Source organism: Chiloscyllium punctatum, chromosome 46 (assembly GCF_047496795.1).
Source record: "Chiloscyllium punctatum isolate Juve2018m chromosome 46, sChiPun1.3, whole genome shotgun sequence".
In the NCBI taxonomy this organism is placed as follows: domain Eukaryota; kingdom Metazoa; phylum Chordata; class Chondrichthyes; order Orectolobiformes; family Hemiscylliidae; genus Chiloscyllium; species Chiloscyllium punctatum.
In genome coordinates this window covers 40,841,100-40,868,539 of record NC_092784.1, presented here as the reverse complement: position 1 = coordinate 40,868,539, position 27,440 = coordinate 40,841,100, and the positions used below count along the sequence as shown (strand labels likewise).

General features: G+C 43.5%; 1 protein-coding gene across 4 annotated transcripts in view; it reads right to left on the bottom strand.

The window, feature by feature from the left end:
- The window catches only part of LOC140467969 (GEM-interacting protein-like), a 127,128-nt gene that overhangs the window by 18,465 nt on the left and 81,223 nt on the right, over window positions 1-27,440 (bottom strand). For all 4 annotated transcript variants that reach the window (XM_072564065.1, XM_072564068.1, XM_072564066.1 and 1 more), the window contains 6 exons: window positions 25,559-25,639; window positions 15,471-15,665; window positions 10,108-10,245; window positions 3,978-4,168; window positions 3,756-3,835; window positions 1,527-1,628 (listed from right to left, as the gene is read on the bottom strand). In XM_072564065.1, coding sequence (XP_072420166.1) covers window positions 1,527-1,628; window positions 3,756-3,835; window positions 3,978-4,168; window positions 10,108-10,245; window positions 15,471-15,665; window positions 25,559-25,639 — 787 coding nt within the window. The remainder of the gene's footprint in view (window positions 1-1,526; window positions 1,629-3,755; window positions 3,836-3,977; window positions 4,169-10,107; window positions 10,246-15,470; window positions 15,666-25,558; window positions 25,640-27,440) is intronic.

Sequence of the window (27,440 nt, the reverse complement as noted above, 5' to 3'; positions counted from 1 at the left end):
TGGCTAAAGGGATCAAGAGGTATGGAGAGAAAGCAGGAGTATGATCATATTGAATGCAGGCTTGAAGGGTCAAATGGCCTACGTCTGCACCTATTTTCTATGTTCCTATGAAAACGCTGCTTTGTCCTGGATGATGTCAAGCTTCTCAAGTGTTATTGGAGTTGCACTCATCTGTACAAATGGGGAATATTCAATCACTCTCCTGAGTTATGCTTTGCAGATGGTGGACAGGTTTTTGAATATCAGGAAACAGGTTACTCACTGCAGAATTCACAGCCTCTTGTGGTTATCATTTTTGGGGTTTTGTGCATGCCAGTAGAGTCTAGCAATATAACCCCTATCAAACCTCAGTTGGAGTCAATGGTGTCTAAATTAATCGCACTGTGTTTATGGTAGCAGAGTCCCCATTTCATGTAAATGTGAATTTATGCAGCATTTCTGTTATATTGAATGATTTATGTTATTTTACAAGATATTTTAGCTACGAATCTATGGTGTTGCATGTGTGCGGTACAGTATTCAGCTTCTCCTTTGTTTTTACTGAACGAGAAACTGTCCGAGGGAATCTAACACTGGCTTTAACCTTGATTCCAATGGGAACCCATGATTCACTTGAGTCATTTCATTTAAAGCACTGATTTCTTAAGAACAGGGCCACGATTTTCAGTGAGGACGACCTATATAACAGCAAACCACCACTACACATGCTGACTGAGATCAGGTAAATAATCAATATCGTGCTGCATGCCACAGCTGTACAAAACACTGGTGCAGCCACATTTGGAGTATTACGTGCAGTTCTGGTCACCACATTTTAGGAAGGATGTGGAAGCTTTGGAAAGGGTTCAGAGGAGATTTACTGGAATGTTGCCTGGTATGGAGGGAAGATCTTGCGAGGAAAGTCCGAGGGACTTGAGGCTGTTTTCATTACAGAGAGGAAGGTTGAGAGGTGACTTAATTAAGACATATAAGATCATCAGAGGGTGGGATAGGGTGGACAGTGAGAGCCGTTTTCCTCAGATGGCGATGGCTAGTACGAGGGGACATAGCTTTAAATTGAGGGGTGATTGATACAGGACAGATGTCAGAGGTAGTTTTTTTACTCAGTGAGTAGTATGGGCATGGAATGCACTGCCCGCAACAGTAGTGGACTCGCTGTCTTTCAGGGCATTTAAATGGTCATTGGATAGACATATGGACGAGAATGGAGTTGAATAGGTTAGATGGGCTTCAGATTGGTTCCACTGGTTGGCGCAACATCGAGGGTTGAAGGGCCTGTACTGCGCTGTAATGTTCTATGTTGTAATAAATGCTCAATAAAGGCTGACTTAGCTAGTGCCACCCAAATCCCATGAACAAATAAAACAGAAGGCACAGTCCTGAAACCTATCAGCTCAATAAGGCATGGAGGTGTGCTATAATCTGAAGAGTAATGGCTGGAACTGCTGGAGGCTAATTGTTGACAACACAATTCTGTAAGTAGGTTCTCTTGTCCTCGTTCAAGGACAACTTTCACTGATACGTACCCGGACTGGACATCGGAGAATCTAAGGAACGTGACTCACTGCTTCCTCCAGTGCTTTCCGAATCACTTAAGGCAGGTTTAGTCCCAACTGCATTTCGAAACACTACACAACAAGAAAAGGAATATATAAATTAGAACACGGTTCCGGAAACCCCTAATGTTCAGCAGCAAATGAGAGAAAGGCAAGAATGGATGTTCCAGAAAAGCTCCTTCCTATAACATTAAATTGTATGTATAAAGCACAGACTATGTATTATAAGAACCCAAGGCGCTAATGCCCACTTCAGCTTCGGTGCCCCCGATTACCCTTCCCACTAATTGCACTAATATAGGAAGTAAAACAGAAAGATTCCATCAATTATACAGCATAGGGGAAGCCATTTCGCCCATTGTGCCTGTGCCAGCTCTTCAGTACAGCTTTCCAATTTGGCAGGGCCCTTATTTTTCCCCTCATAGTCATACAACCTTTTCCTTAAAGTATCTGCCAATTCCCCTGGAACTTATTTCCACCACCCTATCAGACAACAAAAACTCACCAATAAGATGATTTCTCATCTTCCCATTTTGCAGATTATCTTAAGTCTGAGTCCTCTGAATATTGAGTGCCAGTAGAAACAGTTTCTCCCCACATGCTTTCACAAAGTCTCTCTATTTTAAAGTTAATTCTCATTCTCAAAGAAAGAGCAGTCTTTGCTTCTCTGGGCTTTCTGCATAAGATTAGATTCCCTACAGTGTGGAAACAGGCCCTTCGGCCCAACAAGTCCATACCAACCCTCTTAAATCCTTCACTTTTTGTGATATGAAATGGCATTGTAAGATCTCTTAAATTGTACTGAAAACAATTGAGTAGGTGGAATAAATTGAACCACAAATTGTAAACAGTAGTGTAGAGCACCAGAAGAAGAAAGCTGCCTCTAAAACTAAATTACAAGTATTCTTCAGAATCCCTCAATTCTACATGTTAAGTTTATGTAAACTACAGTTGGCACTGACTGAATCATCTGAGTTTCCTATAAACTTTGTCGCATTGAGTGGCCACCTTTGCATCAGTGATTGTGGTTTTGAGCCCCTTTCCTGGACCTGAGCTCACAGTCTATGCCAATGTTTCTCTGCATTACTGAGGTAGTGCTGTTCAATCAGACGGCAAGGCAGTAAACTCTCCAGCTGCTCCGCAGAATGCTAAACATCCTGTCTTATTTTACAAAGAGGACTGGAGAAGTCCTCTTCGCACCCTGGCCAACAAAATTTCTTGCACTGACGCCACCAGAGAAATGACTGAACTCATTGCTGTTTTTGGAAACCTTGCTGAGCACAAATTGGCTGCTGTGATTGCACACCTCACAATGGCAAGTAACATTGTGGAGTGCTTTCAGAATCGATTAGCTGTGGTTCAGTGGGTGACACTTATCTCTTGATTTAGAAGGTTGTAGGTTTGAAACCCACACCAGTGACTCAGGCACAAAATCTAGGCTAGAAGACAGTGTTTACAGTCAGAAGTGCTATGCTTCAGGTGAAATGTTAAAATAAAGTCTGCCTTCTGTCTCAAGCGGATACAGATTATTTCAAAGGAGTGCTGTGGACTTCCCCTGACCAATATCTATCCCTCAACTAGCATCACTGCAAATCAGATTAGCTGCCCATTATCACATTAGTAATCCAAAGATGTGCAGGTCAGGTGAATTGGCCATGCTAAATTGCCCATAGTGTTAGGTGCATTAGTCAGGAGTATATGTAGTGTAATGGGGTAGGGGGATGGGTCTGGGTGGGTTAATCTTCGGAGGGTCGGTGTGGACTTGTTGGGCCAAATGGCCTGTTTCCATACTGTAGAGAATCTAATCTGTTTGTGAGAGCTTGCTGCAAGCTGGAAAATTGGCCCTCCCAGCCGTGACATGAGCAGTGAGTAAGAGGATACAGGTCACAGACTCTGCGACAAGGAGATTAAGTTGCAGGTTTCACAGTAGATGCTTATAATTTGGGAAGGAGTATAATCTTTTCTGGTTGGCATCTTAACAGATGTGAAGAGTGTGGCACTGGAAAAGCACAGCAGGTCAGGCAGCATCCGAGAAGCAAGAGAGTCGGCGTTTCAGGCATTAGCTCTTCATCAGGAATAAGCCCTTATCCAGTATCTTCAGCCCTCACTTTCTTCTCATTGACAGAGGTTCCTCCTTAACCTCTTGAGAATAAATAAGACGGGCTTCCACATTTACAAAATTGCTTTTCATCAACTTACTCAGTTTGTTTTCAAACTCGTCTGACAAGCTCGGCAAGTCACCAGAAGATGCTGACGATCGATGGAGCAAATTAGATGACCTGCAAATTAAAACAAACATACAATTTATCAGTGGGCCAAACCCATCACTCACTCCCACTACAGAATCTCATCAAACCAAACACTATTAATTCTCTCATTACTGCATCTCTTTCGCCATCCTTCATTTGATGTAACACTCACCTCCTCCTGGGAGTAGCAAACTCCTCGAATTCATAGAACTCCACAGGCTGCATCTTCTTATCCAGGTTCTGAATAAATTCAAAATATTTCTGGCCGGGCTCATAAAGTTTGATGTTCTCATGCAGTGAGCGAAAGGCCAGGGGCACTTGTTCGATTTGTTCCTCCTGCGTTTGGAAAAGGTTCACAGAGACCTGGTGAGGAAAATGTATGAAAAGGTTACTCTTCATTCATGCCTCAACTACTCAGTTCCAATGTAGTGTAAGATGTCACCCCACCTCAGAGCAAGTGTCCACATTGTCTTTGCAGTAACTTCCATTCTACCGTCTCACAGGCAAGCAATCTTCATAGATTGACGGAAAATAGGACTAGGAGTAGGCCATTCGGCCCTTGGAGCCTGCTCCACCAGTTAATACAATCATGGCTGAGCATCCAGCACAGGAGTCTGTTCACGCTTTCTCCACGTATCTTTTGATCCTTTTAGCCCTCAAAACAATCTGTAACTCCTTGAAAACTTTCAATGTTTTGGCATCAACTGTCATCTATGGTAGAGAATTCCATAGGCTCACAGCTCTTTGGGTGAAAATATTTATCTTCATAGCTGTCTTAAATGGTTTATACCATATCTTTAGAATGTGACTTGTGGTTCTAGGCTCCCTGGTCATCAGGAACATCCTTCCTATGTTCATTTTGTCTTCTTTTGTTAAAATAATAAGGTTTTTACAAGATTCCAACTCATTCTTTAAAACTCCAGTGAATATGGTCCTAACCAATCCAGTTTCCCTTCAGATGTCAGTCCTGCTAGGCCAGGAATCAGTCTGATAAGCCTTTGTTTGAATTGTCTCCATAGCGTGAACATCCTTCCTCATCCAGTGGCTTGGCCTCACTCTGTTCCCCTTGTTCTCAGTGGCTTTATGAATCATAGTATAATTCAGAGACAATGGTGCAATACACACAAGGCAGTGGCGAGTTTTGATATTTGTAGCTCAGGTTGAGGTTTTGGATGTAGGTTTGCTCGCTGAGCTGCGAGGTTCATTTCCAGGCGTTTTGTTACTCTACCAGGTAACATCTTCAGTGGGCGTCAGGCGAAGCAATGCTGAAAATTCCTGCTTTCTATTTTATGTTTGGGTTTGTGATGTCATTTCCTGTGATGCAGGAGCTACAGAAGCAATCATCCGAACACTCTCAAACAAAGCTGCACCAGAACATTATTTCAACGAGCCAACACACACTGCAGCAAAGAGGAACCACGCAGAGCAGAGAAAAATCACCTATACCATGTATTCAAAAAGAATGGGTACCCAATGAACACAGTCTGTCGATTTCTCAGCAACAAACCCAAACAAGCAGACAAAACACATCCAGAAACTCTAGCCACTCACCCCTACATCAAAGACATCTCGGAAATGACTCCAGACTACTCAGACCCCTTAGCATCATGGTAGCCCACAAACCCACCAACATACTAAAACAGCAGCTAATGAACTTGAAAGACCCTGTACAGACAACGGGCAAAACTATTTACAAAATACTGTGGCAAGGACTGTAACAAATAATACATTGAACAAACAGGCAGAAAACTAGCCAACAGGATGCACGAACATCAACTAGCCAGAAAAAGACTAGTTGTGATACTCTCACAAGTATCCTCACATATGGATGAGGAAGGACACAACTTCGACTGGGACAATACATCCATCCTAGACCAAGCCAAACAGAGACACACATGAGAATTCCTAGAAGCATGGCATTCCAACCAGAACTCTATCTACAAACACATCGAGTTAGACCCCATCTACCACCCCCTGAGAAAATGAACAGGAAGTGACTTCACTACAGGAAATGACATCACCAACCCAAAGAAACCCAAATATATAAATAGAAAGCACGAATCATGTACACTGCTTCGCCTGAGGCCCACTGAAGATGTTACCTAGTAGGGTGACGAAACATCTGGAAATGAACCTTGCAGCTCAGCCAGCAAACCTACATCCAAAACACAAGGCAGTGTTTGAAGGACAGAGGGTTTTATTTGATATCTAACACAAATTCTACTTGGGAAGATGTGACATAGAAGTGAAAGTAACCATATAGTTCCTCGAGTCCATCCTAACATACAATAAGGTCACAGCTGAATTTTTACATCAACTCCTCTGCTGACTTATGCCTTGATTTCCTTAACTCCAAAAATCTATCAATCTTGAATAACTGCAACGACTAAACATCCGTTGCCCCATAGGGCAGCCACTTCTAAAGATTTGTAACCATTTCTCCCTCACTGAAGTCCTTTTTAAATGACTTCTTATGTTTGACACTCTCTCTTTTAGATCAGAGTGGTGCTGAAAAAGCACAGCAGGTCAGGCAGCATCCGAGGAGCAGGAAAATTGACGTTTCGGGCAAAAGCCCTTCATTCTTGATGAAGGGCTTTTGCCCGAAACGTCGATTTTCCTGCTCCTCGGATGCTGCCTGACCTGCTGTGCTTTTCCAGCACCACTCTGATCTAAACACTGGTTTCCAGCATCTGCAGTCCTCACTTTTGCCTACTCTCTCTTTTAGTTTAGACTCTCCAGCCAGGGGTCAAATGAGCTCCCTAGCATTTACTCTGTCAAAGAATTGCATTCGTTTTAATAAGAAGAATGGCATCATGGTTGGCACAGACATCGTGGGCCAAAGAGCCTGTTTCTGTGCTGTACTATTTTATATTCTAAAGAATACCTTTCATGTTTGTAAACTCAAGAGAATACAGGTACAAATTACTGCAATGCTGGAATCTGTACTGAAGCCTAATGCTGGAGATCACGGTGGATCAGACAGCATCCATGGACACAGAGCAAACTAACATTTCGAGTCTAAATGTCTCTTCATCAAACCTAAAGTAAAGTGTGGAGGGGACAGCATTTATCATTTATGCTATTTGGGGGAGGTGGGGGGGGGATTGGTGCTGGGGGAGTGGGTTTAGGGTGTCAGTGAAGAAAAGATGTTGCTAGTTGTAGGGGAAAAAAAAACTAAACCACTCTGCCTGCCCACCACTTGCTCACAGAAACCATGTCTGTTCTTAGCCAAACAGAGCTTACCCATAATGCCACTGGCACTTCAACTCGACCACACTCAGCTCAGGAACTAACAGTGAAATGAGACATTACCTAAGCAGTGTGTACCTAGATATACACTATCTAGATGATCTGCTAACTGGTTTTCCTACTTCACAATAGTATCACTGCTCCTGAAGCCGCAAGGGCATTCCCTGTCTCCCCATTTACTCAATCCCCACAAAGCAGATGCAGACAAGGTGGCACCAAGAAACCTGACAAGAATGAACACTACCCTAGGGACCTATTGAAGCCAGGATGCTAGCCATTAGCACCCGTTTCTGCAGATTAGCTAAACTTCCGGTTACAATTGTTAACTAATGGATACTGCTGGCCAAGCAATTGTTTTCTATTAACTGTAATTGAAACTGCATTGTCTTATTATTAACATGTCACTACTGTAACCCGATAAGAACTGACTGTATCTGAAGCTCAGGGAGGAGAATCCTTGACTTAACTGTGCTAAGTGTCCGTTTTGTATCAGTCCAGTCAATTTCTCCTCCCCACGATATCGTGAGAAATAAATCAGTGTTCATCAATTTTACAACATCTCTTTGTGGCCTTGATTTGTAATTGGACAATTCTCCGACAATATTTCAGCTTAAGTTTTCGGAATATGATAATGGCAGAGTAATGGTGTGTCTCCTGACAGACTTGAAAGGACAGTAAGACACGATAAACTCAAAGAAAGGGAAGAAATGTTCACAATGTAAAAGTGTTGAACTCAGTATTAAGTCCAGAAGGTTGTAAAGTGCCTGTTCCTCCCAATTGCGCTGTGATTCACTGGAACACTGCAGTATTCTGAGGACAGACATGTGGCCATGTGAGCAGGACGCTGTGTCAAGATGACCGGTTATGGGAAGGTCGAGGTCCTGCTTGTGCACAGATGGAAGGTGTTCTGCAGAGCAGTCACCCTGTCTGCACTTGGTTCCTCCAATATAGAGTAGGCCACACTGGGTGCAGCGAATACAATACACAAGATTGGAAGTGATACAGATCAAATGCTGCTTCACCTGGAAAGACTATTTTAGGCCCTTGGATGGTGAGCAGGGAGCAGGTGAAGGGACAGGTGTTGTACTTTCTGCGGTTACAGGGGAAGGTGCCGTGGAGAGGGAGGGTGGTGTTGGTGGTTGTGGAATGGATTAGGATGACCCAGACGGAACAATCCCTGTGAAATGCAGACAGGGGAGTGAGGACAAGATGTGTTTGGTGGTGGCATTCTGTTGGAGTTGTCTGAAATGGCAGAGAAAGATCCTTTGAATGCGGAGGCTGGTGGGATGTAAAGTGAGAACAAGGGAAACTGGATCACACTGTTGTAAGTGATAGGAAGGGTCAAGGTTGGAAGCACAGGTGATAGGTTGGATGCGGTTGGGGGCCCTGTCAACCACAGTGGGTGAGAAACCACATAGACAGGTTTGGCGAATGGGCAAAGAAGTGGCAGATGGAGTACAACACGGGAAAGTGTGAGGTCATGCACTTTTGAAGGAAGAATAGAGGCATGGACTATTTTCTAAATGGGTTGAAAATTCGTAAATCTGAAGTGCAAAGGGACCTGGGAGTCCTAGTCCAGATTTCTCTTTAAGTACAATTGCAGGTTGAGTCGGTGGTTCGGAAGGGAAATACAATCTTGCTATTTATCTCGAGAGGACTAGAACGAAAAAGTAGGGATGTACTTCTGAGGTTTGACAAGGTTCTGGTCGATCACACTTTTAGTATTGTGAGCAATTTTGGGCCCCATACCTCAGGAAAGATGTATTGGTCCTGGAGCAGGTCCAGAGGAGGTTCACGTGAATGATTCCAGGAACAAAAGGCTTCACATATGAGGAATGTTTGAGAACTTTGGGGCTATACTCAATGGAGTTTAGAAGGATGACGGGATTAGCCCCACTAGCTACCTAATGAACGAGCAGCACTGCAAAAGCTTGTACTTTGAAACAAACCTGTTGGACTATAACCTGATGTGCTAGTGATTTTTAACTTTGTAGTGGGTGGCAGTGGACAGTTTATTCCCTGAAATGGAGACAGAGAACTCAAGGAAAGACGGGACTTGTCGTAAATGGATGAAATGAAAGTTATAGAGGGGTGAAAATTGGACGCAAAACAGATGAAGTTTTCAAGGTCCTGACGGGAGCACAATGTGGCACAAAGCAGCGGTCGATGTACCAAAAGAAGCGTTGAGGAAGAGGTCCAATGTAAGTTTTGAATAAGGATGGTTCCAGAGGCAGGGCATAACTGGGATCCATGTGGGTGTCCATAGCCACTCCTTTGACTTGGCAGAAGTGAGATGAATTAAAGGAGAAGTTCTGTGAGAGAATAAGTTTAACCAAGCGGAAGAGGGTGGAGGTGGATGGGTATGGGGTTCAGACCTCTGGTCAAGGAAGAAGCCGAGAGCTCTTAGACCATCCTGGTGGGGATTGGGGGTACAGAGGGACTGGATATCTAATTGGAATTCCAATCCCAATATAGGCCCATTTCTATTCAGTGTCTGGTATCCGAGCTCACTCTGTCATCCCAGGAGGTGATCCACTGTATAAATATATCCATCCCTGGGTATGGCGACGAAGGGTGGAATTTAATGTTGGTGACGGAGGTGTCACTCACTGGCTAGAGAAGCGGCAGGAGCCCCCACATTACCTCCTGTGGGGAACATTCACCAGCATTATGGTGGCCTCCTGTGTGATAATCAGGAAACATTACAGGGGCAAAAATGCACAACCTCACCAGACGTTGGGGCTGTTTGTAAGGTATCCATCGGAGGAGAGCTGGGGAGCAGTCACTGTGGGTGGGATATTGAAGGGAAGGCCAAATGCCCTAATGGTGCTCCTATATTTTATGGTCTTATGGTCTAGGATGTAGGAATAGAGAGTGAGAGAAGAGGAGCATCTGGGATAGAGAGAATTAAAGAGATCCTTCGGAAAGGTGAGGGAGAATAAAAGGGAAAAAACATGAGAGTGAGACAGAGCACTAAGGGTGAGAATAAAGAAGTAGAGTGCAAGATACAGAGAGGGGGAAAAATAAAGAACAACATTAATTGAATACTTCACCTCTTTCAGTATGAGGTCACCCTGATCGATGAGTTTACGAAGCTGTTTAATAATCCTCACTTTCATTGTCTCCAGTTCTTTGCGCTTGCTATTGGCCTCAACAACACAGTTTCTGTAATAGATCTCAGCTTCTTGAACCTGAAGGGAGAGGATAAACATAGAGAACTTTCTCCTTTCTACATTCAGAGCCATTCAGAGGAACAGGTTTGTAGGGACATGGAAAACATTGCAACATAGGCCATTCAGCCTTTCAAACCTGCTCTGCTATTCTAGATCATGGTTGATCATCTACCTCAATGCCATTTTTCCCAGGCTATCCCCAAATCCCTTTATCTCTTTAGGAATCTATCCATCTCTGTCTTGAAATTACTGAAGCACTGAACTTTTCCACAGCTGTCTGGGGCAGAAACTTCTGAAGATTCAGTGCCCTGAAGAGATTCTGCATAAACTGCTGCTTATTCTAATAATGTTCTCTTGTTCCAGACCCTCCCGCTAGCCAGGGGAAACATCCCAGGGATTTGTCAACATTGTGTCCCACTAATTTGTCCAATAATACGTTTCTACTAATACTAATTTCTTTCAATTCCTCATTCTCACTCGTTCCTTGGATCTCTGTTATTTCTGGGAGATTTTTTGCATCTTCCTGTGTGAAGATGTTCCTTCCTGTTTCATTTGGGAACAAAAAGAGACTCACGGTTGGTGTGTAGCCTCCCAGGTGCCTGTGATGTCTCGGATCGTGTCTTTGGGGTCTTGAAGGGAGAGGGTGACCAGCCCCAAGTCGTGATCCACATAGGTACGAACGACATAGGTAGAAGGAGGGATAGGAATGTAAGGCAGGATTTCAGGGACCGAGGGTGGAAGCTGAGAGCTAGAACAAACAGAGTTGTTATCTCTGGTTTGTTACCCGTGCCACATGATAGTGAGGCGAGGAATAGGGAGAGAAATCAGCTGAACACGTGGCTGCAGGAATGGTGCAGGAGGGAGGATTTCAGATTTATGGATAATCAGGGCTCATTCTGGGGAAGGTGGGACCTGTACAAACAGGATGGTCTTCACTTGAACCAGAAGGGTACTAATGTCCTGAGTGGGAAATTTGCTGGTGCTATTCGAGTGGGTTTAAACTAGCTCAGCAGGGAGATGGGAACCCGAGGTGTAGAATGGATTGTGCTGGCAGACAGCAAGCTGGTTTGAAGTGTGTCTACTTCAAAACCAGGAGTATCCAAAATAAGATAGGTGAGCTTGCAGCATGGATAGGTACCTGGGACTTCGATGTTGTGGCCATTTCGGAGACATGGATAGAGCAGGATCAGGAATGGATGTTGCTGGTTCCAAGGTTTAGATCTTTCATTAAGATCAGGGAAGGTGGTAAAAGAGGGGAAGGTGTGGCTTTGTTAGTCAAGGACAGTATAACGGTAGCTGAAAGAACTTTTGATGAGGACTGGCCTACTGAGGTCGTATGGGCTGAGGTTAGAAACAGGGGAGGAGAGGTCACACTGCTGGAAGTTTTTATAGGCCTTCGCAGAGTTCCAGGGATGTGGAGGAGAGGATTGGCAAAACGATTCTGTGTAGGAGTGAAAGGAACAGGGTGGTCATTATGGGGGACTTTAACTTCCCCAACATTGACTGGAAATGTAATAGCTCTAGTACATCGGATGGATCAGTTTTTCTCCAATATGTGCAGGAGGGTTTCCTGACACAGTATGTCGAGGGACCGACAAGAGGGGAGGCCACACTGCATCTGAACCAGGCCAGATGTTTGATTTAGTGGTAGGTGACTGACCCATAATTCGGTTATGTTTAGTTCAGTGAAGGAAAGGGATAGATACGTGCCACAGGGCAAGAGTTATCAATGGGGCAAGGGCAATTATAATGTGATTAGGCAAGACTTAGGAGGCATAAAATGGGGTAGCAAAATGCAGGGGATGGGGACAATTGAAATGAGCTGGTTTAAGGAACAGATATTGCGTGTCCTTGACAGGTATGTCACTGTCAGGCAGGGAGGAAGTGATAAGGTCAGGAAACCGTGGTTTACAAAAGAAATTACATCTCTTGTTAAGCTGAAGAGTGAGGCTTATGTGACGTTGAAATGAGATGGTTCAGATGAGGCGATGGAGAGTTACAGATCAGCTAGAAAGGATTTAAAGAGAGAGTTAAGAAGAGCAAGGAGAGGACATGAGCAGTCTTTAGGAGGTAGAATAAAAGAGAACCCTAAAGCTTTCTATAGGAGAGCTCTCTATGTGAGAAATAAAAGGATGACTAGGGTAGGAATAGGGCCAGTCAAAGACAGAAGTGTGAAGTGTGTGGACCCTGTGGAGTTCAGAGAGGTGCGAAATGAATATTTCTCATCTGTTTTCACTCAGGAGAAAGGAGAATATTGTCCAGGAGAAGACTGAGATACGGGCTATTAGACTAGAAAGTATTGAGGTTGGAAAGGAGGAGGTATTATCAATTCTAGAAGGTGTGAAAGTAGATAAGTCTCTTGGGCTGGGTGGGATTTTTCCGAGGTTTCTCTGGGAAGCTAGAAAGGAGATGGCGGAGCCTTTGGCATTTATCTTTGAGTCGTCATTGTCTACAGGTTTGGTACCAGAGGACTGGAGGATTGCAAATGTTGTGTCCTTATTCAAGAAGGACAGTAGAAATGACCCAGCTAATTATACACCAGTGAGCCTTCCATTTGTTGTAGGAAAAGTTTTGGAAAGGGTTATAAGAGATAGGATTTATAATCATCTAGCAAGTAATAATTTGAATGGAGGTAGTCAACATGGTTTCATCAAGGGCAGGTTGTGTCTCACAAACCTCATTGAGTTTTATGAGAAGGTGACCAAGCATGTGGATGAGGGTAGGACAGTTGATATGGTGTACATGGACTTCAGTGAAGTCTTTGATCAGGTTCCACATGGTAGGCTTTTGGAGGAAATGTGGAGGCATGGGATTGAGGGTGATTTAGCAGAATGGATTAGAAACTCGCTTTCTGAAAGAAGGCAGCGAGTGGTGGTTGATGGATATTATTCAGCCTGGAGTCTGGTTACAAGTGGTGTGCCACAAGAATGTGTTTTGGGACCATTGCTGTTTGTCAATTTTATAAATGACTTGGATGCAGGCCTAGGTGGATGGGTTAATAATTTCGATTAGATTCCCTACATTGTGGAAACAGGCCCTTCGGCCCAACAAGTCCACACCGACCCTCCAAAGAGCAACCCACCCAGACCCATTCCCCTACACCTAAAACTACGGATAATTTAGCATGGCCAATTCACCTAACCTGCACATCTTTGGACTGTGGGAGGAAACCAGAGTACCGGGAAGAAACCCACGCAGACACGGGGAGAATGTGCAAACTCCACACAGACAGTTGCCCGACGTGGGAAATGAACCCAGGTCCCTGGTGCTGTGAGGCAGCAGTACTAACTACTGAGCCACCGTGCCGCCCAAGTTTGTAGATGAGACTGAAGTCGGTGGCGTGGTGGACAGCGTGGAAAAATGTTGCAGGTTGCAGGGGGACTTGGATAAACTGCAGAATTGAGCTGAAAGGTGGCAAATGGAGTTCAATGCAGATAAATGTGAGATAAGAATAACAGGCAGGCAGAATACTGGGTCAATGGAAAGATTCTTGGTAGTGTGGATGTGCAGAGGGATCTTCGTGTCCATGTACATAGATCCCTGAAAGTTGCCACCCAGGTTAATAACGCTGTTGAGAAGGCATATGGCGTGTTAGGTTTTACTGGTAGAGGGATTGAGTTCTGGAGCTGTGATGTCATACTGTAACTGTACATAACTGTAAGTGCGGCCTCACTTGGACTACTGTGTATTGTTCTGGCCGCTTCATTACAGGAAGGATGCGGAAGCATTGGAAAAGGTGCAGAGGAGATTTACCAGGATGTTGCCTGGTCTGGAGGGAAGGTCTTATGAGAAAAGGTTGAGGGACTTGAGTCTGTTCTCACTGGAGAGAAAAAAATGAAGGGGGATTTAATAGAGACATACAAGATGATCAGAGACATACAAGATGATTAGATAGGGTAGACAGTCACAGTCTTTTTCTGAGGATGATGACGTCAGCTTGTATGAGGAGGCATAACTACAAATTGAGGGGTGATAGATTTAAGACAGATGTCAGAGGCAGGTTCTTCACTCAGAGGGTGGTAAAGGCGTGGAATGCCCTGCCTGTCAATGTATTTAACTTAGCCACATTAGGGACATTTAAACAGTCCTTAGATAAGCAAATGGATGATGATAAGACCGTGTTGGGGGATGGGCTTAGATTAGTTCACAGGTCAGCACAACATCGAAGGCCGAAGGGCCTGTTCTGCTCTGTGTTGTTCTATGTTCTATATTCTAAGATAAATACAGAGTCATTTTTCAGCTTCTCTGCTCTTTTCCTGTTTCTATTATAAATTTGCTTGTCTTTGCTTATCATGAACCCACATTTATCTTTGGTAATCCTTTTCTTTCTACATATCTATGGAGGCTTTTACACTCCTGTGTGATGTAGTTTATTAAAGCTCTTCATACAATCCTTACAGTGTGGAAACAGACCATTTAGCCCAATCTTCTGAAGGGCATCGCACCCAGACCCACTAGCATATCCTATCTCTAATCTTGCACTTCCCATGGCCTTTGAACTGTGGGAGAAAACCGGAGCACCCAGAGGACCCATTCACTTTACAGTGGGAGAAGTGCAATCATCAGTGAGACTGAACAAGAATAGGCTCTTGCCTTAACAAGGTGTGGTTTACATCTTGTACATAACAATCAGGCACAAGACATATTAGTTAGTTAGATATTGTTGTTAAGACTAGGAAGCGATCTGTGGACACCAGTCTGCCTCCCAGCAATCCTAAGATCTTAATGCCACCCAAGTCAGTATGACATTATCAGAGTAAGTGGGAGGAGGTAGCTGAGTTTGGGTAGAGACAGAAAAAATATAAAGGAGTAAGATAAACTAAATTCCACATCCTTCTCACTCCCTCCCTTGTAATGTCCCTCTTGGTCAAGTAACCCGATGACTTCTGCTGTCTAGGGATTGCCAACCTTCCACGATTATTCTGGAATCTTTAGCAATCTGAGCTTAATTGCATAAACCATAATAATGGAATAGAGTTAGACCATTTGGCCTATCCTGTTGGCTCTGCTATTCAATGAGCCAAATCCTGAGAAAAATAATTTTTCTGTTTTCTTTAAACACTTCTGTCGACTATCTACAACAGATGGAGACATAGGCTGTTTGGCTGACATTCAACAATCATCCAATGAGTAACATTGAATGCTTGTTTTCCAACTGGCATGGAAATACCATGTTGCCATGATATATCAGCTGACCAATAATAGCAGACCCTCCCTCCCCATACCGAGGTGCTCCCGCTCACCTTCATTTGCGCTTCATCCTTTGACCGCCTACGTTTCTCCAGCTGCTTGCTGGCACTGCCTGGGGTAGTGCCACTGACATTCATGGAATACTGCTCCTCCTCCGCCTTTGCGCTCTGCAGTTTTGCCTTTTCAAAATCCTCGCAGCGCTGATGGTACATCTGCTTTGACTTCCGCAGTGCTGTCAGGGCATCATTCTGTGGAGGAACCAGTTCACAGCCTCAGTGATCAAGTATCTCCCAATATGTACTTTATTCCTTCAGACTGATTGTCTCTGACACAGTGACCTATTTTTAACAGTGCTTTGGTGAGATCACTCTAGGCTGTTTCTGGTCTCCTTATTTAAGGAGGGATATACTTATATCAGAAGCAGTTGTAACAAGGTTCTCCCAGCTGATTCCTGGCACAGTGAGGGTTGTCTTATGAGGAAAGGTTGAGCGGAGTGGGACAGTGTTTACTGGAGTTTAGAAAAATTATCTTATTGAAACATATAAAACCTTGAGGGTGCTTGAAAAGACAGGATTGAGCTCTTTCAAGCTATGAAAGGTTAAGCTCAGATGTGACTAATCAAGAAAAAGCCTATCAAATTCTCAAGATCAGAAATTGAAAGAAATAGTTAGTTCAAGCCTGTGGATGTGAAGGGAACTGTATGTTCCCTTTGAGAAATGTAAATTGATGGTGTTGGGATAGATGGCATTGTATCTCACCGTGTGTTTCAAAATATTTCAAGTTGTGTTACATGTAAATAACTAGGAGCTCTAATTTATTTTCATTTCTTCTGCAATAACAAACTTCTATTTTATTGTTTAAACCAAACCAAAGCATTGCACATATCTGTTTCAGTGAAAGATTATCTCAATAAGTAAAGACAAAACAAAACATCATCTATCACGCTAGATTTCAATCTGGAACTGACATCAACTGGGATTATAACACATCTGATTTTTATATAGTGTTGCTGCATATTTTAATTCTACCTGAGGGAGTAGTTTGAATTTCATATGTGTTTATTACAGTACGGAATCAGGGCGTGTATAGCAAAAGGTCTATGCTGGTGTTTTGCTGTGTACAAGCCTCCTCGCATCTAAATTCATCCCATCCTACTAATGTAAGGATTAATTCCCTTCTCCTGACTCAAGAAATCAGAGCAAAAGACAACCATTCATTCCATTGAGGCCTGCACTGCCATTCACTACCATTGTGGCTGATTTTGGATTTCTACCTGCATACTCTATCCCTAATTCTCTGAGAGACCAAAAATCTGTCTATCCAAGCCTTAAACATTCAGCATGGAGAACCTGCAACTCTCTAGGATACAGAATTCCAAAGATTCACATTTCTCCTCATCTCAGTTCTAAATGCTCATCCCCTTATCCTGAGACTGTTTTCATGTTTTGGATTCCCTGACCAGCAGCAAAAATCTCTGTTGAGAGTGTGGTGCTGGAAAAGCACAGCCAGTCATGCAGCATTCGAGGAGAAAGCTCCTGATGAAGAGCTTATGCTCAAAACATCAATTCTCCTGCTCCTTGGATGCTGCCTGACCTGCTGTGCTTTTCCAGCACCACACTCTGGACTCTAATCTCCAACATCTGCAGTCCTCACTTTCTCCTAGCAACAATCTCTGTGTCTACCCTGTCAAGCCCCTTCAGAACCTTGTACATCACAATTAGATCATAAAGTCAGACAGCTTTACAACATGGAAACAGACTCTTTGGTCCAACTCGTCCATGCCAACCACATATCCTAATTTAACTTTGTCCCATTTGCCAGCATTTGGCCCATATTCCTCTAAACTCTTCCTATTCACATACCCATCTTGATGCCTTTTAAGTGTCGTAACTGTACCAGCCACCACCACTTCCTCTGGCAGCTCGTTCCATATACGTACCACCCTCTGCGTGAACAAATTGCCCCTCAGGTCCCTTGTATATCTTTTCCCTCTCACCTTGAACCTATGCCCTCTACGTTTGGACTCCCCGACCATCTCTTATTCTACACCTTCAGCTGTGTTTATCTCATTTCCTTTCAGCTGCATTCATCTCAAAAACATGTTGAAGTGAGTTACAACTTCCAACCGTTCGCTACATGAAAATGTTTGGCCTGCATTCCAACTTCAATATGGAAGTCCAGTTTGGATGTTGCACACAAATGGAAACATGTTGGGAATAAATTTGTCTCTAATAATGGTGTTAAAACATAGAACATAGAAAAATACAGCGCAGTACAGGTCCTTTGGCCCTCGATGTTGCGCCGATCCAAGCCCACCTAACCTACACTAGCCCACTATCCTCCAAATGCCTATCCAATGCCCGTTTAAATGCCCATAAAGAGGGAGAGTCCACCACTGCTACTGGCAGGGCATTCCATGAACTCACGACTCGCTGAGTAAAGAATCTACCCCTAACATCTGTCCTATACCTACCACCAAAAGGTGAAACAGGATTAGCAACCACTTCCTCTTAACTCTCGATATTGAACAAGAGTAAGTTTTGTCAGCCACATTTCTAAATCTACTTGAACAAACCCTTTTGTTAACCTTAACTGCTTCTATCAGGTTACTACTGAGTTTTTCCATTCTCAATGAAAGAGCCTATTTAATATTACTCAAGTTGTGTAAATTCTGAGTTCCTTGTAAAATCACTATTTCACCTTATCTAGTGTTTCCATATCCCTTTTAGGAGATGAGAGTATAGCTGTTTGACAGTACTCCAAGTGTCATCTCATCAAGGTTCTAGTAAGTTTGACATGCTTTACATGCGCTCTGGAAGTAAACCACAGTAGTTAGTTTTTATTAAATGTTGCGGCCATTTCGGAGACATGGATAGAGCAGGTTGAGGAATGGATGTTCCAGGTTCCAGGGTATAGATCTTTCATTAAGAACAGGCAAGGTGGTAAAAGAGGGGGAGGTGTGGCCTTGTTAGTCAAGGATAGCACAATGGTGGCTGAAAGAACTTTTGAGGAGGACTCATCTACTGAGGTAGGGTGGGCTGAGGTTGGAAACAGGAGAGGAGAGATCACACTGCTTGGAGTTTTTATAGGCCTCCACAGGATTCCAGGGAGGTGGACAAAATTATTCTGGGTAGGAGTGAAAGAAACAGAGTGGTCATTATGGGGTCTTTAACTTCCCCAACATTGACTGGAAATGGTATAACTCTAGTACGTCGGATGGATCAGTTTTTGTCTAATGTGTACGGGAGGGTTTCCTGACACAGTATGTCGAAGGGCCGACAAGAGGGGAGGCCACACTGGATCTGGTGCTTGGCAATGAACCAGGCCAGGTGTTTGATTTAGTTGTAGGTGAGCATAATTCAATTATGTTTAGTTTAGCGATGGAAAGGAATAGGTACATGCTGCAGGTCAAGGGTTACCGATGAGGCAAGAATTAGGTTGCATAGAATGTGGTAGCAAAACGCAGAGGATGGAGACAATGGAAATTTCTTGTTAAGCAGAAGAAGGAGGCTTATGTGTTGATGAGGCAATATGGTTCAGATGAGGCGATGGAGAGTTACAGATCAGCTAGGGAGGATTTAAAGAGAGAGGTAAGAAGAGCAACGAGAGGACATGAAGGGGCTTTAGCAAATAGAATAAAGGGGAACCTTAAAGCTTTCCATAGGTATGTGAGGAATAAGAGGATGACTAGGAATAGAGCCAGTCAAAGACAGAAATAGGAAGTTGAAGATGGGCCCTGTGGAGATCAGAGAGGTGCTAAACGAGCATTTCCCATTGCTTTTCACTCAGGAAAAAGAGAATATTGTAGAGGAGAAGAATGAGGTACGAGATATTAAATTAGAAAGGATCGAGGTTAGTTACGAACAGGTGTAATCAATTCTGGAAGGAGTTAAAGTAGACAAGTCCCCTGGGCCAGATGGGATTTATCCGAGGATTCTCTAGGAAGCTAGGGAGGAGATAGCAGAGCCTTTGGCTTTGATATTTGAGTCATCATTGTCTACCAGAGGACTAGAGGATTGCAAATGTTGTCCCTTTGATCAAGAAGGGCAGTCGTGATGACCCAGGTAATAATAGACCAGTGAGACTTGCTTCTGTTGTAGGAAAGGTTTTGGAAAGGATTATAAGAGATGAGATTTATAATCATCTAGCAAGCAACAATTTGATTTCAGATAGTCAACATGGTTTCATCAAGGGCAGGTCATGTCTCACAAACCTCATTGAGTTTTTTGAGAAGGTGACTAAGCATGTAGATGAAGGTAGAGCAGTTGATGTGGTATACATGGACTTCAGTAAAGCCTTTGATAAGGTTCCACATGGTAGGCTGATGGAGAAAATGCAGAGGCATGGAATTGAGGGTGATTTAGCAGTTTGGATTAGAAACTGACTTTCTGAAAGAAGGCAGCGGGTGGTGGTTGATGGAAAATATTCAGCCTGGAGTCCAGTTACTAGTGGTGTGGCACAAGGATCTGTTTTGGGACCACTACTGTTTGCCATTTTTATAAATGACTTAGACGCAGGCATAGGTGGATGGATTAGTAAATTTGCAGATGACACTAAAGTCGGTGGAATAGTGGACAGTTTGGAAGAAATTTACAGATTGTAGGGAGACTTAGATAAACTGCAGGATTGGGCTAAGAGGTGGCAAATGGAGTTCAATGCAATTAAATGTGAGGTGATGCACACTGGGAAGAATAACAGGAAGGCTGGGTCAACGGAAAGATTTTTGGTAGTGTGGATGTGTAGAGGAATCTTGGAGTCCATATACATAGATCCCTGAAAGTTTCCACCTAAGTGTATAGTGCTGTTAAGAAGGCATACAGTGTGTTAGGTTTCATTTGTAGAGGGATTGAGTTCCAGAGCCGCAATATTATGCTGCAGCTATACAAACCGCTAGTGCGGCCATACTTGGAATGTTGCGTACAGTTCTAGCCGCCATGTTTCGGGAAGGATGTGAAAACGTTGGAAAAGGTGCAGAGGAGATTTACCGGGATGTTGCCTGGTCTGGAGGGAAAGTCTTATGAGAAAAGGCTGAGAGTCTTGGGTCTGTTCCCATTGGAAAGAAGAAGGCTAAGAAGGGTATTTGATAGAGAGTTACAAGATGATCAGAGGATTAGATCGGGTAGACAGTGAAAGTCTTTCTCCAAGGATGATGACGTCAGCTTGTACGAGGGGGCATAACTACAAATTGAGGGGTGATAGATTTAAGACATATGTCAGAGGCAGGTTGTTTACTCAAACAGTAGTAAGGGCGTGGAATGCCGTACCTGCCAGTGTAGTTAACTCAGCCACATTAGGGAGATTTAAACAATCCTTGGATAAGCACATGGATGATGATGGGATCATGTAGGGGACGAGCTGAGAATAGTTCCCAGGTCGGCACAACATCGAGGGCCGAAGGGCCTGTTCTGCACTGTATTGTTCTATGTTCTGTGTTCTATGTTAATGTCTGTCCCATTTTTAGTATTTTGAGTATTCCCTAAATCCCTCTGCTCCTGGACACCATTGAGGTTGTTAAGGAGAATCTGAAGAGATTCTACAAAAACTAAAGGGCAAAAGAGTAACTAGGGAGAGAATAGGGCCCAAGGCCATCTATTTGTGAACCACAGGAGATGGGTGAGATATTAAATGAGTATTCCATGTCAGTATTTACTGTGGAGAAGTAGATGGAACATGGGGTACTTGGGGAAATAAATAGTGATATCTTGAAAAGGGTCAGTATTACAGAAGATGTGGTGCTGAGGTCTTAAAACAGATAAAGGTGGACAAATCCCCAGGACCTGATCAGGTGTTTCGCAGAAGTCTGTGGGAAGCTAGAGAAGTAATTGCTGGGCCCCTTGCTGAGATATTTGTATCATTGATGGTCACAGGTGAGGTGCCAGAAGACTGGTTGTCTAATGTGGTGTCATTATTTAAGAAAGGTGATAAGGAAAAGCCAGGGAACTATAGACTGGTGAACCTGACACCAGCAGCAATTACCTTATTGTAGGGGATTCTAAGGGACAGGATTTACATGCACTTGAAAAGACAAGGACTGATTAGAGATAGTGAACTTTGTATGTGGGAACTTGTTTCTCGCTAACATGATTCATTTTTTTGAAGAGGTGACCAAGAAGATTGATGAAGACAGTGTGGTGGATGTTGTCTTAGTGGACTTCAGTAAGGTGTTCGATAACGTTCTGGATAGTAGACTGGTTAGGAAGGTTAATTCACATGGAATCCAGATGAGCTAGCCAGTTGGATGCAAAATTGGCCTGAAGGTAGGATACAGAGGGTGGTAGTGGAGGTTTCTTTTTGGACTGGAGGCCTGTGACTTGTAAGGATAGATGTTGGGTCTACTGCTTTTTAACAGTTATATAAATGATTCAGATGTGACTGTAGGTTTGCAGATGACACCAAAATTGGAGGTGTAGTGCACAGCGAAGAAGGTTACCTCAGTACAACGGGATCTTGATCAGCTGGGCCAATGAGCCGAGCAGTGACTGATGGAGTTTAGTTTAGATAAATGTGAGGTACTTCATTTTGGAAAGGCAAATCAGGGCAGGACTTGTACAGTTAATGGCAAGGCCCTGGAGAGTATTGCTGAACAAAGAGACCGAAGAGTGCAGGTGCATAGTTCCTTGTAAGTTGGATGTGGACAGAATAGTGAAGAAGGTATTTGGTATGCTTGCCCTCATTGGTCAGTGCGTTAAGTATAGCAGTTGGAATGTTTTGTTGTGGCTGTACAGGACATTGGTTAGGCCACTTTTGGAATACAGTATTCAGTTCAGGTCTCACTGCTACAGGAAAGATATTGTGAAACTTGAAAGGATTCAGAAAAGATTTACAAGGATGTTGCCACGGTTGAAGGGTTTCAGCTATAGGGAGAGGCTGAATAGGCTGGGGCTTTTTTTCCTTGGAGTTGAGGGGTGATCTATCATGAGGGGCACACATAGCCAAGATCTTTTTCCTAGGTTGAGAGAGTCCAAAGCTACAGGGAATTGGTTTAAAAAGAGTGGGGGGGGGAGGATTTAAAAGGGACCTGAGGGGCAACTTTTTCATGCAGAGGGTAGTTTGTGTATGGAATGAGCTGCCAGAGGAAGTGTTGGAGACTGGTACAATGACAACATTTAAAAGGCATCTGGATGGGTATATGAATAGGAAAGGTTTAGAGGGATATGAGCCAAATACAGCAAATGAGTTAACGTTATCTCATTGGCATAGACAAGTTGGACCGAGGGATCTTTGTCCCTGCTGTATAACTCTCTGATTCTATATGTACCTGCTTCCATATTCATCTCACTAAAATGCACCGTCTCCCAGTCATCTAAATTGAGATCCACTTGCAAAATGCACATCAATTCTTTAAGTTACTTAATATTATCTTGTATCTTGTTGCACTCCCTTTCTCCAGCAATTGTAGCCTCAATTCAATGCTGCTCACTAATTTTGAAATTGTATCCCTGATTCTCAACATTAAACTATTTATATAAATGGTGAACAAGAGTGGTACAAGCACCAGTAGACTGCTGCTTTTTTGTGTCTGATTTAGAAATAGACTTTGATCCTGCCACACACAACTTACTCAGAGGCAACCAACATGGTCAGACTTGCTCCCATCTGTGTCAAATTAGTCGATCTCAGATGAATGGGGCACCACAGTGACAGGCAGCAACTTGCTCAATGGGTTACACTTCCTTTAATGAAGAGGTTTCTCCCTATGACTTCAGAGCGATTTTGAGGGACAGATGTCTTGCTGTAATTGCTAATGTGAACTGAAGGCCATGAGTTGTGCCAACTCATGTTCAGGATGAAGTCTGCAAGTGCACTCAAGGGCTCAGCCTGGATGAGTTTTTTATCCCCAGCATTGTATTAGGACTATGTCTTCTTATTTTCTGATTTTTAAAAACTGCGGACTGAAATTAGAAAGAGAAAGGCATATGGCGTACTGGCTTTTATTGGTAGAGGAATTGAGTTCCGGAGTCCTGAGGTCATGCTGCAGTTGTATAAGACTCTGGTGCGGCCGCATCTGGAATATTGTGTGCAGTTTTGGTCGCCATACTATAGGAAGGATGTGGAGGCACTGGAACGGGTGCAGAGGAAGTTTACCAGGATGTTGCCTGGTATGGTAGGAAGATCGTATGAGGAAAGGCTGAGGCACTTGGGGTTGTTTTCATTGGAGAAAAGAAGGTTTAGGGGTGACTTGATAGAGGTGTACAAGATGATTAGGGGGTTAGATAGGGTTGACAGTGAGAACCTTTTTCCACGTATGGAGTCAGCTATTACAAGGGGGCATAGCTTTAAATTAAGGGGGGGTAGATATAGGACTGATGTTAGGGGTAGGTTCTTCACTCAGCGAGTCGTAAGTTCATGGAATGCCCTGCCAGTAGCAGTAGTGGACTCTCCCTCTTTATGGGTATTTAAGCGGGCATTGGATAGGTATATGGAGGATAGTGGGTTAGTGTAGGTTAGGTGGGCTTTGATCGGCGCAACATCGAGGGCCGAAGGGCCTGTACTGCGCTGTATTCTTCTATGTTCCATGTTCTATGTCTCAAAATCAGTGTTTGTAAAGGTGGCAGAATTTTTTCAAAGCAAGTAACCAGAAACCTATGTCAAGCATCATGTAAACAATTGTTTGAATGAATAGTAATTGAAGGCTCAGTTACTGACGATTTGGAGGCAATTCTGGTTGGCAATTTGAAGTTCTATGGACAAGTAACCAATCATCAATGATAGAGATCTTTTGCATGGCAAAATTGTCTGATTGGTTGTGAAGATTGTGTCATTGTGTGAGTACGTAACTAATCAGCTTGGAGCAGGGAACAAGTTACAGAGAGAGCGAGGGAGAGGGAGAGGGAGAGAGAATGAGAGAGAGAGAGGGAGAGGGAGAGGGAGAGGGCAAGAGAGTGAGAAAGAGAGAACAGGGACAGAGAGAGAGAAAGAGACAGACAGACAGATAGACAGACACAGAGGGGGAGAGTTAGAGAGAGAGAGAGAGAGAGATGTTCCCCAACTGGTGAATAAGTCTCTATTTGTTGCAGTCAAAACTCATTGTAACCTGAAGAAAACCAATTTATCTTTTCTGGAACAGTTGTTCTAAGTTGTTACTTTTAACTGATAAGTCAGAGACATTTTATAAATAACCAGCCACTTCAAGTCTCTTACCAATCAATGGAAATTCTCACAGAAAGATAGCTGCAAAGTAACATGCTGGCTAGCAGAAGAGTTACAGAGATCATTCCAACATACCACCTGTGATCAAAGGCTGCTGAACCGGATTTCCCCTTTCCATGAGCAATTTGTACTATGTGCGTGTGTGTATAAGGAGGAGTTTATAAAGTGATTAAAGTTTAATTAGTAAGATTATATGTTTACAGTTTATAATTGTTTACCTAGCGGCCGTGGGGGGTTCTCTAGGGCCAATTGCCTGCGCCTCTTCCGAGGTTACGTTCAAGCCCGGGTGTCCCTGGAGAAGCTGCACATAGTGTCCACCAACACCCTTGAGCTGTTCAGGAAGAGGTGGGCACCGCAGGGAGTGTATTATTTCCTCCTCTAACTCTATTTTGATTTGATCCTGCACTCCCCCTCACTATTTGATCACACAGCATTGCCCTCTGAGAAGGCCACTGCTTGTCACTGGCCACTCGGGTGTTTCCTTTCTTCCTGGTGAATAAAGATTTGTACACCTGTTGTCTTTCACTGTGTTTCAGACCTGCACAGACACATGGGTGCTGGGGAAAATGTAAGCACTACTGTAGTTAGGCGGTAGTGTGGGGGTAAAAAGAAGGAGAAAAAAAGCAGGAGTCTCAGAGGTTCAGAAAAAAAAGGTGTCAGAGGTTCTGTTGATTCTGAGAGCTCCTTCTGAGGGAGCTGGATCAGTGTGGAGTGAAGGACTCTGTTTTTTTTCTTTCCCTGTATTAAAAGAGGAGAGGAGACTGATTCTGTTGGTATAAAGAAAAAAAAATGTTTACCTGTAGCTAGGTGTAATTATACTACTCATAACATTTAGTATTTCTTGTTCAGTACAAAAACCTGTCTGTGCTTTCTGAAAGGTTTCTGAGTGTGAAATTTTATAAAATCTTTAAGTTTTGTCACCACTTTGGGAATAGCAGGGGCTTAATTTGTGGCACTGTCCGCAGTGAGCTGTGACAAGTGTTCCACTCACCATTTTACGTTGCTCCCTCTGCCACTGTTCCTTAAACTCCCGCCGTTGTTTCTCCAGTTCGTTTCTTCTCCACGTCAAAGGCTGTGGGCAAGTAAAAAGAGGAAACCTTTTTATTTAAGAAAAGAAAAAAATGCATTCCAGTGGCGAGTTCAGGGTGAAGTCAAAGCGCAGTTGAGAATTGGATCATTATCTGAAGGGTCGCACAACAAGGAAAAGGTCGGGAGTAACACTAGGTAAAGTGCCCTTGTGGAGTAATAGGACAGATATGATGGGCCAAGGCCTCTTCCTGTACTGTAATCATTCTATGGTCAGCCCAATGCTGTTCAAATCTGTTCAATCTCATTCATGTTGGATTAGATTAGATTACTTACAGCGTGGAAACAGGCCCTTCGGCCCAACAAGTCCACACCGCCCCGCCGAAGCGCAACCCACCCATACCCCTACATTTACCCCTTCCTAATACTACGGGCAATTTAGCATGGCCAATTCACCTGACCTGCACATCTTTGGACTGTGGGAGGAAACCGGAGCATCCGGAGGAAACCCACGCAGACACGGGGAGAATGTGCAAACTCCACACAGTCAGTCCCCTGAGGCGGGAATTGAACCCGGGTCTCTGGCGCTGTGAGGCAGCAGTGCTAACCACTGTGCCACCGTGCCGCCCACATGTTGGTGCCAACTATGGAATTCCTCATAGCTCTCTTAATTGTTATTTACATAAATGATCTGGATGTGAATGTAGAAGGCATGATTAGTAAATTTGCTGATGATACAAAATTAGGAGGTATCATAAATAGCAAGGTAGGTCATCAAAAATTACAGAGGGATCTTGATCAGATGGGGAAGTGGGCCGAGGATCGGCAAATGTAATTCAATACAGATAAGTGTGAGGTGTCACAATTTGGAAAGTCAAGCCAAGGTAGGACTTAAACAGTAAATGCTAAGGTCTTGAGAAATGTTGTAGAACTGAAAGACATCGGAGTACAAGGACATAGTTCTTTTAAAGAGGTATAACAGGTAGACAGGGTGGTGAAGATGGCATTTAGCATGCTGGCCTTCATCAGTCAAGGCATTGAGTACAGGATTTGGGACGTTATGTTACAGTTGTAAAAGTCTTGGTGAGGCTGCACTTGGAGTATTGTGAATAGTTTTGGTCACCCTGTTACAGGAAAGACATAGTTAAACTGGAAAGAGCGCAAAGAAGATTTACAAGGATGTTGCCAGGACTAATATGCCTGAGTTATAGGGAGAGATTGGCCAGGATCCTTTATTCCTTGGAATTTAGGAGAATAAGGGGAAAGCTCATTGAGGTGTATAAAATCATGAGGGACATAGATAGGATGAATGTATGTCGTCTTTTTTCCCAGGGATGGTGAATTGAAATATAGAGGGCATAGGTTTAAGGTGAGAGGGGAAAGGTTTAAGGTCTTCACACAGAGAGTGGTGCATATATGGAATGGGCTGCCAGAGAAAGTGGTTGAGGCAGGTACAATATCAATGCTTAAAAAACCTTTGGATAGGTACGTGGATGGAAGGGTTCAGGAGAATATAGGGTAAAATGCTGGCAATTGAAACTAGCTGAGTGGGCACCATTGGTCAGCATGGACACATTTGGGCCAAAAGGCCTGTTTCCATGCTGTAATACTTTATGACCCTATGACTCTCGGTGCCCCAAGATAAGAGGAAAACTCGGTCAAGATCTACTCATTGCTAACCAATGATCCCACACCAAACTTGCAACCCTTGAGACGAAAAATAGTCTCAGGCATAAAATAACAAATCTCCCAATTAAGATGGCGATAAGCAGAAGGTTTTCCCTCACAGAGGGACTGGAACTAGTGGACACCACTGGAAAAAAAGGTGTTACCCATTTAAGAGTTCT